The sequence below is a fragment of the Anopheles maculipalpis genome, chromosome 3RL (genome assembly GCF_943734695.1).
Source record: "Anopheles maculipalpis chromosome 3RL, idAnoMacuDA_375_x, whole genome shotgun sequence".
NCBI lineage: Eukaryota > Metazoa > Arthropoda > Insecta > Diptera > Culicidae > Anopheles > Anopheles maculipalpis.
Window position 1 is genome coordinate 36,477,212 of NC_064872.1, and position 15,427 is coordinate 36,492,638.

Sequence of the window (15,427 nt, forward strand, 5' to 3'; positions counted from 1 at the left end):
TCTCTATATATAAACTTATTTAATTACCCACTAACTGCCAACATGACGTTCAGAATGCCTTAACATTGTTGTGAAAACAGTAAAGTGTATTTAACAATAACATAATTTAAAGCGCAAATAAACAGTACACAAACCAACCAACCAACCGACCAAGCTAAGGGGCACAACAACAAGAGGAGTTCAGTCTTCGATTAAGCTTCTAATGGAATGTCATGTAGGGTCTGAAAAGCGATGCAGCGTCTAGAATCCTTTCCCATACTCCGGTTTAGCATTCGTTTCGAGAAAATGGTTACCGCGTGCTGTGGTGGGTGTTGCATCACCCATCGGGATTGGGGTAGTTCGGCACTTTGCTTCACGAAACTCGTCCGCACTGCGACACGGATATGCTTTAAACGCCTCCGGACGTGAAACCGACTCGGCATAATATTCGTACGAACGTCCATGACTGCAAGCACCAACGAAATCATCGATCCCACCACACCCCGGTTGATTGACGCGTCCACCATTGGGCCAAAAGTCAACGTGGCCCAGATTTCGATCGTGTCCCAGCATCCCGGCACACGTGTGCATCACATCGACAAACTGCGCATCGCTCGGGTCAAGCAATTTGTCCGGCTGTTGATCGGTAAATCCGGGCAGTGCTGGATCAAGTCCGGTAACACGGGCCACCTTTCCACTACGTACCGATTGACCAGTAAAACCGGAAGTGTGTGCTCCAAGACTGTGACCGATTATGTGTACATCCTTCAGATTTGTGCCACGCTCCGCTACCATGCGATCGATCAATCCTCCGACGTGCCGTCCTACGTCCCGTGTTGATGAAGCCGCTCGGAAGTATAGTGTATCCTGCGCCAGAGGTCCCCAGTCGACAACTGTAAGGTGTGATATGGGAAACGATTAGAATGAATTCACAGATATATGAAAGGCATTAAAGATACCGATCACATTAAGATCTTCTCGCCGGAGGTAGCTATTCTTGATGTTTTGTGACACGGGGCTAGTGATCGAATTCTTCCACCCATGTATAACGAACTTGGTGGGTAGGGTTGGGTCGTAGGATTTGTTCAGCGCCAACGGTGTCGCCGGATCGTTGATGAAGCGAAACGTACTTGGCGAGTTGATTGTGGACCTAACGAAAAAAAAAAAAATAATTTCGATGATCATAGCTTTGCTACGCTACGAAACAACTTACTGCCGGTAGTAGTAGAACAAAACATCTTCGTGAATTTTATTCTTCCTACCGGTTGCCGTGCTGGTGTCGTTCGGTTCGGTTAGATCCACAATAATCGGTGTACCTTGATCGTCTGGCATAAACATCCACGTAACGCCATAGTTAGGATCAACCGCCTTCAGCTGCTGAATGTCACAGTTTACTAGAAGAAGAGATCACACGACTGTCATCACAAGAGCACAAGAAGCAAACAAGCGCGAAGACAAAACTCGCGTCCCTCCCCGAAAACACTAACATTCAAACAGTTCCCGAAGGAATACATATTGGCACATTAGCGGTATAAGGTATTCAAACATGCTGCCGAACGGCGCGAATAGTACACATGAACTGATCGTAGTAATCGGTCGTTGGATCGTTACCCGTCCACCGATCGGAAGACACCATTAGACCGGTGTGTGTGGACATTACCGTTAATTAGCGTCACACGGAAGAGATGGGGAAACGTACACCTATTGAGATGAAGGGTACGCGGATCTAAAGTAGAAAAAACGCCTAAATACACCACTGCTGTTTGTACTGGCACCGCAAAGTTCATGGTGACTGACGCGAGCGATCAAAATCGTGCTGATCGTCCGATTCCAAGGTTTCCTAGTGTAACGCCAGATAGTGAGTGGTAGTATGCGGTTGCTAATAAACTGTATCATCAGCACAACACTCACTGGGAAGCATTATCAGCTGAAGCGTGTGCAGCAACATATCCATGTGGATAAAAAGAGGTAAGCGCGATTAACAAAATTGTGATCATTTACAGTGGTTTGAACCGTGTCAACAACACTTGCTGGTCACTTGCACTGAAGGTCATGAATGAGGCCGAACGTAGTACGGGAGAATGTTTTGGGTGTAGTGAGTAAATGTTGGAACTTTGGTTGTCATTGACAATGACCAAAAAGGAACTTCATATTCGGGGTTACTACAGATGAAAATGAAAGTGATACAGCGTCACCGTAATTGAAAGATGGGAGCAAATTCCGGCACAACCGATTTGTTGGTTCCATTTGTACTAACATTAACTGTAGTAAGAAATATTTTTATTTTATGTTTTGTCGAGTACAACTCTTCAAAATGACGCTGATATAAGATGTCTTATTTTATAACAGTTGTGCATTTTAAAACTAATTTTTAATTAAGAACTATCCTTTATAAAACTGTTGCCTCAAAGTCTTCTCAGTACAACAAAAAACACACACACACACACTAAATGGCACTACGATGTTTCACCACCGTTACGCACCTGCCTGGAGCAGAAGCATAAACGTTAAAGTCTTCCTGATCACCATGATCATACCACTCGTTCACCGATACACTTTCGCACCAAAACTATCACCGAAGCACTGAGACGATCGCCACCAAGGAAGGACAATTTATAAGGTACTACACGAACTTACGGTGGCACAGTGTCAGATAAACGAGTTACCCTACCACAATGCGTCCCAATATTCCCAGGACCGAAACCGTTTGTGCTTGTGGCTTTTGATGACTAGTTGCTACTTTTTTCGCCTGATTCGTCTATTATTTACATTTACTGCTTTACCGCCTTTACTGCCCGTTTGGTCTAATCTTTCTAAGCTGATTAGACGCGCAACGCCCGTTCTAACTAAGGTGATTGAATTGCCGTTTTTCCTGTACGCATGAACGCGTTTTTCATAAAGAGCGGAGTTATCGGGGTAAGAAAATGTATAACAAAATAACACTTGTCTCTACACTAGACTACCGAATGACAATGGGTTTAAGCGAGCGAATGGAATCAGAGGTTTTTTTTGTTGTTGGTGGATGTGGAGAGGACTTGGTGAGGGCAGGTGGGTACCTGTAGTTAATTGTGTTTCCGGTTTACCTTCTCAAGAACCGGTTCTCGTTTGTACGCACTGGTCTACATAGGTAACTTTCTGCAAACCGTGTGCAGAACGTGTGAGACTCATTAATTAGATAAAGATGACGTGTTTGCATTGGGAACTGCTTGCTGCTGCTGACTTCTGGTAAAATCGATTGCGTTTGGGTGCAATAATGCACCACAATCAGAGACACGGTGGCGACGATGTCCGCACAACTGCACTACTAGTGCGCATTGAACATCGGCATGGTGTAGTGTTGCATTACGTTCGCTTCCTTCTGCTGTAACCGACGGCGCAAATCCTGCAGGTAGAACGCATCATCAATATCGTTATCACTCGGTGGTGCCACCGTAGGGACCGTTGTAGCCAAAGTGCTTGAAGCGATCGGCTCGTGATCACCACCGTAGCGTGATTTGTCCTGTTCGAGAATTTTCCGAATGTGTTCCTTCGTTAGTTCTTTCGTACCAACGTGATTGAAGTAAGGCCACTCATCGTCATCCTGCCCGTGGTTTGGATCCTGTGAGTATGGTGTCGGAAAGTGGTCCACATTGTTGAATGAGCTTTCCAGCTTTCCCCACTGATCGATATCGCTGATGAAAGGATCTCGATTGAGTCCGTGCTTGTGTAAGACGGAGTCTTTCTTCTGAGGTATGCTGAAACCAGCCCATCGGCCAATCGCAAACGGTGAAGCCGCATTTGTCGTTATCAGAAACATGCCCTCGGTGCCGGATGGGCAATCTTCCCCAGCGATAACTTGCAGGTTATTCTGTGGACAGAAACCGAGCAGGTAGTATACGTAACTTTGGCAGCTCCAGCCCCAAAATCCGGTCAGACTGCGGATTGATTCGGCGTAGTAATCCGGTGCACGGTGATGACTGCAAGCCATGGGATCTAAAAGGATATAAAGTGACGATTAAGTGACACGCATTTTAGCAGTGATTTAGTGTACTTACTTTGACCAGAACTCCAACAGCCTGGCTGTAGAATTCCTCCATTTACGTAAAAATCAACATGGCCACAGCGTTCTATCTTTCCCTGCACTAGGGCGTTGGTGTGAATAACATCCACAAACTCCGCATCGGAAGGATCCAGCTTATCGTCAGCAGCAGCCGTAATGAACAGTGGCATTGCGGGATCGAGGCCCGTGATGCGCTTCAATCGGAAGGGTCGTACCGTTGTGGAGACGTAGTTCGTTACCTGTGCACCGAGCGAAAACCCCACAAGATGAATATTATCCGTTCCGGCATCGATGATGCGCTGCACAAGTTGACCGATGCACTTGCCAACATGGCGTGTGTTGTGTACGGCAGATGGATAACAAGGCCCATGAGCAAGATCGCTCCAATCGACGTAGAATAGATTGTAGTTCGCACGGGAAAGATATTCTGGAAAGAGGGCAAACAGATGATCACCACAATACCATCACTAGGGAAGGTCTAATTACCTCCTTTCATGTTTATCAGTGGTGTCAGGAACATGTCAGCATTGTAACCATGGATGATGACCTTCACGGGATGTGAGGGATTGAAGTAAGAAGAGCTAAGATTGGATTGCTCCCAGGTCTCGTCAATGTGGATATACTGTCGATCATCGGGGTTTGAACGGGTAAAGAGATAGAACCGGATATCACTATCCGGACAGGGACGATCCACGATCCAAACGCAGTTTCCAATGTTGAAACTACTGCGACCTTTTTTGACTGAGACTGGTACCGGGCGACAGGACGGTAGGAAAAATAATGCTGCCCAAGGAATGTAGCGAAGCCGTGCAAGAATGAACTCATTAGTAAGAAACCATGTTTGTATCCTTGCATACTTCCATGAAAAATATAATTAAAATTAGTATTTTCTCTTGATGTTTATAGTGTAAAGTTCGAAACTTAAGTAGTAAACAACTTTGTGTTGACAAATAAAACATTAGCTACACTTCAAACCTTTCGGTTCGATATTTTTTATTGAATGCCGTAGATAAGAGAGTTTATTTAATGATTCTCAAGATAATGCAAATAGACGATCAACTCGTAGGAAGATAAGAAGCTCGATAAGGAACACTTCAGGGCGTGTGTAATAACCCTGAGAACGGGTTGAATAGTGGTTTGTCATTGTCATGGTTGTTTTGATTTGATAAATAATTCCTTACCAAGAAACACAACTGCCTCCAGTGTGTCCCAAAACACTCTAGAGCGAACAAATTTCTCGCTTCTCGACATTATGCTGCTCTCATAACCCTAATTTGGCAACAACTAATGGTTCTTCTTCCGTGATGTTTTATGTTGCTCGCTATGATAAGCACATGGAAGGGTGCTAAATACCGCTTATCAATTCCTCAATAAAAGCACACTTATTCTGCACAATCACATACAGAGGAACCTTCAAACTACACACACTAACTGTTTTCATACATTTCGCTCTTTAGTGGCCATTAAAATGTGGTCTTGTACCGGAAATGGTTAAACACACAAGTCTGACACTCACTCTAGTTTTTTTTGCGTTGCTCACTCACTCGAAACCCCAAACGCGGACAAAACGCACAATTAGCAAACGCATCCGTAAACCGTTGCCGCACGGATGAAACTAAAAACCTAATGGATTGATGTGGGTGGGCTGGCTGGACCCGTAAAGTTTCACCGCTTCAACGTTCTCTGCATTTCATCGTCCAGACCAAACCCACAGTCGAAACCGGTGGTTTTAAATATTCTTTACGCGTTCCTCCGGCGCAAAATGGTGCGGTGGCGCGAAAGTGTTTTGTGCGTGTGATTTCCCTCCTTTGGCCCTTTTTTGCCAGGTGCGCGCCTCTATTATACACTTGCCACTTTTATGACACATAACCGTGTGACTGGTTCTCGTTAGCAATTCTTCGTGGTTCCGCGACCGGTGCACAATATTGATTTTCACTCACAGACAGACGATGGTGACCAACCGATGGTGACAAACTGGGAAAAAAACTGTCCAAAAAATGATCGATCAGTCCGAACGGTTCGCTTTTGACTGTCCGTATATGCGAGTATGAAACCACGGGAGGCGTGCTGCTAGCGATGGCATCGAGTGGAGTGAAAGTCGGATTCCGGAGTTGGTCTACTAAGAGAAAAGTCGTCGCTTCTTTCGCGTTTTACGCTACTTCGCTTTCCGCATTGTGTTTTGGTTGACGGAGAAAGAAGGAAGTGATAGCAATGCGTTTAATTGCTATGGAAACACTGTGCAGTAAATGCAACACAGAGCCAGAAATAGGTTTTACTAGAACAAACGAATGCAGTGGCCTGTCCGGTAGGGCAGATCGACCCGATGATACTAATTTCAGCACCCGGCTTCAATCGATATGCGCTTGTCATAGGTCCCGCCGCATTACGTGTTGGGGTTTGTTTTGTTTATCACGGCTTCAAGGGTTGCTTGAATGTGTTGGTGTTGGTGAAATGCGTTTAAAGGGGTTGTTTTGTTCAGGGGTGGCAAACCTGTGCTACTATTACTATTACTATTTTATTATTATATACTATTTAGAAAATTGGAGTAAGTAGAAACAGTTAATAGAAAGTATTAAAATCTCGGATAAAGTTTTCTGACATTTATCTTTTATAATATGTAAATAATGTATAATTTCGACAATACGGCGTAGAGCCGTCATACTAAAATAAATAAGTAATGTATAATTTATATCAAACCACCTGCTTGAGGAACCTATTTAAAAAAAATTTATTAACTATTTCATACTACAACCGAGTATGCCCGGGATAAGGCAAAGAATAAGGAGGAAATGCCTTATCAATATAATTGTATTTTTTTTTTTTCAACACAAGCGGTGTGAACAATACGGCACTGGACCGTCATAATTAATTATAAATAAAATAAAATAAATATTTCATACTAACAGAACTTGTTCTATTTTTTAGAATAAACATATTACTTACTTTAATATCAAGCACGGTCTTGTCCTATAGTCGACTGAAAATCCAACATCTCGGCCTTTCTGGTGGACGCATCACTCCGGCTCGTAGACCAAAAAGCCTCTTCTATCCATGCAGACGACCAAAAAAAAAAAACTTTGATATGGGTCGTTTGGTAACATTTCCATGAGATCCGATCGCTGGAGCCTGGAAAGTCTAATTCACTGGAAGATGTTGACATTGCCATATTATGAATGGCCAGGAAATTCAATAGATTGTATTAAAATAAAAATGCTTCTGAATGCTATTTGAGCATTACAGCATTCAAGGAACGAACACGTTTTGTTACGTAGCATATCGATGTATTTAAGTGTGTTGTTTCAAAATTACTGCTCGTACAGATAATCATTGCAATTTTCCATCCATTGTACTTTTACACACTTCAGCCCTCAAGGAGGATGTCATCAATTTTGGATAGAGTCCATATCTCAGAAGCGTATGTGACCCCCAGATAGCCAAATTTCGATATCAGAACCTACTAAGACCTAGTAGTACTACTGATACTGTAAAGATGTTCTATTAAGTCCCAGCTTCGTTCCTGTCGCAACAGATACTTTGCATGGAAAAGTTTCTTCAAGCTGTAGTATAGCTGGTTAACAACCTGCTCCTTTCTTCTTGACTTAACGTCCTGTTAGGTCATGCCAACCAGCCAATGACTTACGAGACATATTAATACGTAGTTGGATAGACAGTCCACACAACGGGGAAGCGATCCGGGTGTTATTTGACCTCGGATCTGCCGTATGAAGGCCATCAACGCTGTTTTATGTACCTATAATAAAGCTTTAATGAAGATAATACTTGAAAAAAAAAAAGATATGGTTAAAAAACGAAATAAGTGTGTCCAATGTTTCCGTTTCTTTCTAGCCTTTTAAGTATTTTTTTAAAGATCAAACATCTTTCAACCATCAATTTAAAAAAATCATATCGGTAAGTAAACTGCATTGAGCAATTTTACATTTACACATGTGTGGTTCGGTATCATTAGAGAAATGCTTATACCGCAATGCAGATTCAAAAGTTGATGAGGGTTTGACACCTTTGACTTTGGTGTAGCATGGCAAACATTAATTCAAAACCGGTTAAACAAAGCTGTAAACTCAATGGACAATAATAATGCAACATCAGTATTGGCCAAAGTATGCAAATCAGATGAAATCACTCGTTTTAAAATCTATAATAAAAATTACACACCGTTTAGTGAACCTTCGCACACTGGTGCAATAATTGTGAAACAGTGAAAAGGTTAGAAGGCGTTTATTAAATAAATACTTTACACTGTCCAAAAGTATGCAAATCCTTATAACAAAAGCTTAAATAACTGGTTGCCGGTCTAGTATATAGAGACTCCTTTCTACACCATGCTCAAAGTAAGTGATACACCTTCCATTCGTACATTACGATCCATTATTACACTAATCACACTCGCACTCGCTCTCCTAATACTTTGTTAAATGGCATTTTTTTTACCATAGCTGGTTTCTTTTTTTTCACATCAGACAATCCGCTTGTATCCTGTAACACTTCCTTCACTTTGCGTCGTTGAAGGTCGTGCGGTAAATAGTAGCTGTCTTCGGGTGTACTTAACCTACCGATCAAATGACTCCCAAACAAATTACCACCGTTCGTTTGCACAATCGCACAAATGTTAGACCCACGAAGAAGTCATAAGGTCCCCCCATAAGGCTGATCCCGATAAATCACCAATAATGCGCAGCGTGTTATGTGTTTCTTTTTGTGAAAATTATTTTACCTCGCGCCTGCTTACGCGTCTCACTGCTCGATTGCACGATCTTGTGATCTTGCGGTCTCGCTAAACGAGTAATGAGATGAGGCCCAGTGCGCCATTGCCCTTTAATTCCTTTTATTAGCAAAGTGTTTTTTTTTGTTTTCTTTTTTTATTTCCTGCTGTCCTCCCTCCCGGTTTAATGCGAGTTTATGCGAGTAGTGTGTGGTGTTTTTCTTAACTTGCCATGTTGTCGATGTCGTCGGCACTAGCAATGGAGCAAGGTGAAATCTTCCGTGTTTCTCCGTTCATTGAGATCTTCTGCACTGACTGTTTACTGGCTGGTGAAGGTAAATGAATGAATTGTACGTGCCGCTCTTTCCGGTTTTCTAAGTGGCTAGGACGGTTTGTAACACTAATGTTCTACGTTGGCAAGTTAGCACACCTGAAGTCCTGCAATTCACCGTGCTCGGTGTTATGTCATCGTACACTGTCAATGATCTTGAATGGACAATAGTTCCAATAGCAAATGTCGCTTCATGCATCAAGAACCAGCAATCAGTGTTAGAGCGCTTACATACGTCCATTGAAGGCAGGCCACCACCTCTAGTAGCCCATCGCAAACGGAGGTATTGGGTTTGTGGGCACAAAGTATACTCCCTCGACACTGTGGAAATGAAACAAAGAAAGGAGGGAGAAAAACATCGATGTAATAAAGGGAAACTTGACCAGGAAACGGTACAGTAGGTCATTGGTGCCAAAGTTCCCAAAATATTGAATTTTGGTAGAACCGGGAAGTGTTGGTATGACCCACTAAGCCAGAGGAAATATTCTCAGGTACACAGCGAGGTGTTCAGGTGGTGATTGATGTGCTACTCACGTATTCGAACAGTACTCGCCCATCAGTATGCGATTGTTATCGTGCACATTGTTGTTTTCGCCGAGGGCCACATCAGGTTGCGTCGTTTCTTCCTGCCGGCTACTATCTTCGCTGGCGATCAACGATTGTTGCTGCTGCTGCTGCTCGACACGATACTTACAGAAGCCGAAAAAGTATGCAAAGTAACTGGTGCAGCGAGTCGCCCAAAAGCCCTGCTTGCTGTTGATCGATTCCGCAAAGTAGGCGGCCGACATTTTGTGGCTGCACAGGGGTTGATCTGTCGAAAGGATCGCGATTATTTGGCGCGAAAAAAATAAAACGTTTCATAGAAATTAGCTTCACTTATTGGCACACTCCGGTACGGTGCATCGCTTACTTGAATCTTTTTCACAGCCCGGCTGATTTTGGCCACCGTTCATGTAGAAATCGACATGTCCGCACGCCTCGATCTTCCCATACACACCCGCATTCGTGTGGATCACATCGACAAAGTCGGCATCGCTTTGGTCCAGCTTCCAGTGAGGACGGGCCGTAGCGAAGAATGGCAGCGCTGGATCGAGACCTGTAAGTTAAGATGCACGTGAAAAACTTCACGACATGGCACATGTCATACCCGGTTTTGGCTATCTTGCTGTGCCTGACCTCGTGCAATGATTTGAGGAAGCATTGGTCCAACATTAAACGAGCAAAAAACACACACTGTGATGGTTATGAAGTAGAGCTTTCCTTTTTTTATCTACTAAAACTTTGGAGCTTTGAACTTGACATAAACTGCTGGAGGCAAACAGTGAAACACCACACACCTGACACATTATGACGGGCGTCAGACGACATTGACATTAGTCGCTCGTGCACGGATGATGAAGGTACGGAAACGGCGTGTACTACATACAAGATCAAATACACAACCATACAAGATGAGTGTAAGGTTATGCAATAAAGCTCTTCTGCTGTTCGAACGTTGGTTTGTTGTTTTTTTTCCTTCCTTTCGCACCGTTAAGGATGAACAATTGACGGTCAATTTGACTTCAATTCAATGCTTAATTAGCGTTTACATGCAGAGAAATCTGCTTGCACTACGTCCACCCGATGAACAGGTTTTTTCTTCGCACCGCTTTTACTGATCGCTCAGCCATATTTGTACCTTCGTAATTAATGTGTGACCTAGGCGGGTCATGCAGGTTGCCAGACGCGCGTGCGTGCACCGTGCACCGGTGAGAAATATGCAAAACCCGACATGGTTCTCACTTTCATCAGAAGATCTGTTGCTGTGGACAGAACGTTTTTTTTTTTCGATCGGTTGGAAATAGTGTGAATCGTGGGTGTGTGTTTCCATAATGAGTAGCTTTGTGCCGTATGATGATCGTGTAGCAAAAAAAAAAAAGTAGAGAAATATGAAAACTATTAAGGTGCATGAGGTTCACTTCAATTTTAATTAAATTTCTTTTAAATTATGGTTTCACTTTCAAGCTTACATAGAGAAATAATGATTATATCAATAAAGTGATTAATAATAAAACCCTTTTCAATTCTGCGTTTAAGAAATTGCATTTTGTTGCTACTAATTTATTTTAAGCCAAGTGATTTATTTGTGAATATGTCCTAGACGTTCTTCTTCGACTATTAGCATTTTTCAGAAACATTCCAGCTCAAAAGACATCGACTGCAAGGATAATACATAATATTCCTTCTAATATAAAAGACGGAAAGTAGTAAATACGGTCTTATGCCGGCCTCTCCTTGCCTTATGTTTAAGATTTTTACTTTCGACAATCCTTCCCGGACTTGGTAGAAAGTAAGGACTCCTTGGTGTACAATATTTGCTTGTCGAACAATAGCTCTTCGAAGCAATAACTGTGAGTTGCCAAAAAACCGTTGCTCAAATGACTTTAATCTAATGACCAAATTTTATTTCCATACCGAGGATCAAGCCTTATCTACACCGGCTTTATACGCATCAAAATGTCTTCTAATGCAAGGAATGATGGAATTAGTAGGACGTTACAAGACAAAGAAAACAGACGAAGTGGAACATCTATTCTGAGCTGTTGATTGATAATGGTTTGAGATGATCTTCGATCTTGCGCCCTCAAATAAGTTTTTGCCATCACATTTTAATTGCACGGTACTGAACATATATAGAAATTCTTCCAATAGAAGTCTTTGAAATAGAAGAAAATCCTGCCAATAGAAAATCGCGCGATATCCAAGGTAGGGAAAAATCCTAAAAATACTTTCTTACTGTGTTCTTTATTGCTTGAGGTGGTAGTTGGTAGGTGGTAGGCATGTGTCCTTCGACTAAATTCCTTGAATAACCTAAATGAATTGCTTACAAATCTTAGTTGGATAGTCAGTCCTCGTTACGAGTGGTTTTTGATCCTCAGTTCTGCTGTTTGGAGACAGTCGACGCCATTTCTTCTGCTACCGACCCTCCCCAATGATTATTTAATCTAATTTAATTCTTCTAGTTTTTTTTTCAGGCGAGTTCATGGTTCTTCAGTTAGGATTAGAGTACGCAATATTATTCCGCGTGCTAATACTGAAAGAACGATGTTAAATATAGTTATGGATGTTTTTTATTTAAAATTTAAATGATCGATTGTTTCAGTAGTTTCACTCGGCATTACACTCGACACACTGCATCACATGCTATCGAATTCTTTTAATGTGATCAGCTCATTAGCAGATATATACGATAATTTTCTCAATCACGATAAAATCTATTACTTCCGCGATTGAGTACTGCTGATTTGAGTAAGCTCATTGTTTTCAAATTGAGTTCAATCTAACTAAAAAAATCGCTCCACCAGCTCAGGTCAGTTCAGTTCACTGTATCATGCACCATACATTGTACAGCTTCGTATGCGATTGCTTTAACCAATCAACCGCGAAGGAGCTACAATTGCGAAAGATTTTAACACTACGAACGGTTCAAGAACTCTTAAGTTTTCGCGCCAAATTAGCCAAGCAAAAAACATCAAATTAGAGAGGGTTTTAATAAGCCGAGCAGCCTGCCTAACAAGGGTCAAGAGAGGATGCATGTAATATTTTTGCAAATTTATAACCACTCACTGGCTGATTTCGATCTCACTTTCGTCTTGATAGAATGCGATCGGACTGGAGACCATTCGGAAGTTTACGATGAAACGGGTTTGGTAGCACAACCGTTGCCTGCCAGCTTCGCAGAAGGAGAGGGTTAGGATCATGTTTTTATTCCACACCGATCATCAGTGCATTGAACGCGTGTGAGGATAAAAATACGCGTCCGGCGCAGTACGGCCACATGCTCGGTGGAGAGATAGAAAATTATGCCAAACAACTGTCACTCGGTCAATGCGAACCACTACTCACGGCGCTTGTAACTGTGCTGTGTGCACTCGGATCCGTTACGTGTAAACCCTTTTGCTCGGTAGCAGTTGCCATCTGGAGCGCGTTACTTACCAGTGATACGGCGGAACTTGACGCCAATCGATTTCTCCAGCGCGTTGCTGGTGAAGCTCAGCACGTGCGCACCGAGACTGAATCCGATGGCGTGCAGATCGCGGGTGCTAAATTCCGGATGGTTCGCCTGCAACCCAATCAGGAATGTGGCCGTACATTCGCCCGCCTGCTTGGTGTTGAAGGCGGCCGTCGGATAGCAGGGAAGTCGGGACAGTTTTCCCCAATCGACGATGAAGACGTTCGTGTTTGGCTTGCGCAAGTACGCTGACAATGAAATCGAAAAGGAATCACAAACGCACACACGGGGTAGTTTTAATCGGTTTTGTTGTGGCGCGCTCAGCTCCATCCGATAGGCTCTTCTTACCTTTGCGGATCATTTTGGTAGCGTTAAAATCGATACTTCCGCCATATCCGTGTACGATCAGCTTGTTGGTGTGGTTGAGCGCAATATGCTCGGGCACGTGCGGATCGATCGAGTCGAGCAGTATCGGGCCATCCTTTGGGTGGTCGCTGGAGAAGACATAGAACGCGATCGTTTTGGAGGTGCACGGTTCTAGGTACTGGAACTGACAGGGTCCTATCGAGAATTCGTGCGTATTTACAAAGTTCACAAGGAAGGTTGACAGCAACAGCAGAGCAAGACGACAACACTGTACGAACGAACTGCTTGGATGAGTATGGCACATTTTGGGCGCTATATGGACACTGGTTCACTCACTATCGATGAAAGCGTTCCTTCAATCGATTAACGATCGTGTAGACTGTCAACTGTTTCATCGGAATGTGGTTTTATTGCGATGATGCTATTCGACGGCACTTGCACACTAAATTCACCAAACACTCTGTTTGACCTACTTCTCGCAGCTATAATTTGACTTGTTTGACGCACTTTCATTACACTTCACAATGTCCATCCAGTCGGGTTGCCTTCACACTACTATTTCTGCAGCAACACATTGCACATACGCACACGGTTGACCGATCGGTTTTGTGAGAAACTAGGCACTGAAAATTAGCAACTCGCTGCATTTGGGACCGTTCCGAGATGATGATGGCTTCTTGCACAATACCAAACGGACGATCAAAGTGTCCTACACTGGGCAGGGTGGGGAACGATTGGGTTTGTCTACGGACAAACGGTACTGGATCCAATGAAATGCGTACGCAAAGGATGGGTCCCCGGTGGATATACTCACCATACTCGGTGACACTAATTCGGTACGCTGGCAACACTGCCAACGATGGAAGTACGCACGACTACTAAGCTTGGTAAGATCTTAAGAATCGAGCGTCCAAAAGGCTACTAAACTGAACTGATCGCTCACAGTATCCGGACTCTGAGGATCTCAGCCGTAGCTCAGTTCAATTTCCCGACAGCAAAACGTTCTATTTCCCACTCAAATTCGAGATCGTACACGCTGAGTGCAACGGCTTATACTTGCTCGCTGTGACTGTGTGTCGCGTATGAAATTCGCTAATCCTATCTGGATGTTGCACACACGCCGCGCTAGGTGGGGGATTAAAAGTAGCCAATGTTTAGTTTGGGCCGCGCCACCGCATGATGATGGGTGGGAAAGACGAGTTGCTTGGCTGCCCCCCCCCAATCGGCCGGTAGTTGTTGTGTGTGTGTGTGTATGAAAAATAATAATAATGATGGTGAGGATGATGGTGAAGATGATGGTACCCAGCCGTGTCACGATTCGGGCGAATAATGGTGAGAAGCTGTGAGAAAGAATTTGTTTTTATACGCCCGCATCGCACGCATGGCACTATCTGGGAGGGGGAGAACACGTTTTGTTCTAAGCGGTTGTGCTGCACAGTGGGCGCAAGGTTTCGGTTTACGCTTGTGCGACGGTCATAATTTCGACAGATTTTGTTTAAACAGTTGTAACAGTGTAAAGGCGGTAGTGTTGTGATGCTTTTCAGTGCATTTTTCTTGCTGAATGGCTCACGCTAACACAAAACACGTGAAAAGTGAGGTTAGAATTAGTTAAACAACTAGATAAGATAAACGATTGAAATATACACACCTTGCAGAAGCAATTACAAGTCAAATTGTTGTGCTTCCTTGTAAATAATTTGCCGCAAAACAGATAACCACTGAAGGTTCTCCCTTGCGTCCCCAGACGCGCTTAACCAGTATGGGAAATTGTAAACAAAAGTGCGCCAATTTCTGTCGTTTCAAGATGTAATTTATTTCTTTGCCCTTTTGCAGTGAAAATCTGCAATCATACTACATAACTTCCTGATGGCGATCGGTACCGCATCGTCATCTTTGTGATTGCTTTGTGCTGTGTTGAGTATTGTGTGCGCAAAGGTGCCGGCGATGGTGATGCTGTCGTTGATGATGATGATAATAATGATGATATTCACTGGAAATCTT

General features: G+C 43.3%; 6 protein-coding genes across 6 annotated transcripts in view; 4 read left to right on the forward strand and 2 right to left on the reverse strand.

Moving 5' to 3' along the window:
* The window catches only part of LOC126565624 (NADH dehydrogenase [ubiquinone] iron-sulfur protein 6, mitochondrial), a 384,330-nt gene that overhangs the window by 194,730 nt on the left and 174,173 nt on the right, over nt 1-15,427 (forward strand). The gene's annotated exons all lie outside the window — the stretch shown is intronic.
* The window catches only part of LOC126565024 (uncharacterized), a 494,010-nt gene that overhangs the window by 192,586 nt on the left and 285,997 nt on the right, over nt 1-15,427 (forward strand). The gene's annotated exons all lie outside the window — the stretch shown is intronic.
* The window catches only part of LOC126564579 (probable 26S proteasome non-ATPase regulatory subunit 3), a 561,792-nt gene that overhangs the window by 158,750 nt on the left and 387,615 nt on the right, over nt 1-15,427 (forward strand). The window lies entirely within an intron of this gene.
* The window catches only part of LOC126564595 (zinc finger protein 596-like), a 394,155-nt gene that overhangs the window by 26,609 nt on the left and 352,119 nt on the right, over nt 1-15,427 (forward strand). The window lies entirely within an intron of this gene.
* Nucleotides 4-1,566, reverse strand: LOC126565885 (lipase member H-like). Its single transcript, XM_050223094.1, has 4 exons — nt 1,467-1,566; nt 1,193-1,373; nt 939-1,129; nt 4-872 (listed from the first exon to the last, which is right to left on the reverse strand). Exons 1-4 carry the CDS (start codon nt 1,525-1,527, stop codon nt 241-243), a joined length of 1,065 nt encoding a protein of 354 aa, XP_050079051.1. The 5' UTR covers nt 1,528-1,566; the 3' UTR covers nt 4-240.
* On the reverse strand, nt 3,112-13,730 carry LOC126560599 (uncharacterized). The gene is made up of 7 exons (XM_050216557.1): nt 13,409-13,730; nt 13,045-13,308; nt 9,980-10,165; nt 9,604-9,880; nt 4,505-4,689; nt 4,014-4,445; nt 3,112-3,951 (listed from the first exon to the last, which is right to left on the reverse strand). Exons 1-7 carry the CDS (start codon nt 13,728-13,730, stop codon nt 3,284-3,286), a joined length of 2,334 nt encoding a protein of 777 aa, XP_050072514.1. The 3' UTR covers nt 3,112-3,283.

Excerpts from the sequence above, each read along its gene's own strand:
- LOC126565885 (XM_050223094.1), bottom strand. The coding sequence starts at position 1,527 with ATGTTTGAATACCTTATACCGCTAATGTGCCAATATGTATTCCTTCGG. Across the intron at positions 1,130-1,192 it reads TTGTTCTACTACTACCGGCA|GTCCACAATCAACTCGCCAA; the intron begins GTAAGTTGTTTC and ends TTTTTTCGTTAG. Across the intron at positions 873-938 it reads AGAAGATCTTAATGTGATCG|TTGTCGACTGGGGACCTCTG; the intron begins GTATCTTTAATG and ends CACACCTTACAG.
- LOC126560599 (XM_050216557.1), bottom strand. The coding sequence starts at position 13,730 with ATGTGCCATACTCATCCAAGCAGTTCGTTCGTACAGTGTTGTCGTCTT. Across the intron at positions 10,166-13,044 it reads CAAGTTCCGCCGTATCACTG|GTCTCGATCCAGCGCTGCCA; the intron begins GTAAGTAACGCG and ends CTTAACTTACAG. Across the intron at positions 4,690-9,603 it reads GGCGAGTACTGTTCGAATAC|TGATATCCGGTTCTATCTCT; the intron begins GTGAGTAGCACA and ends CTGTCCGGATAG.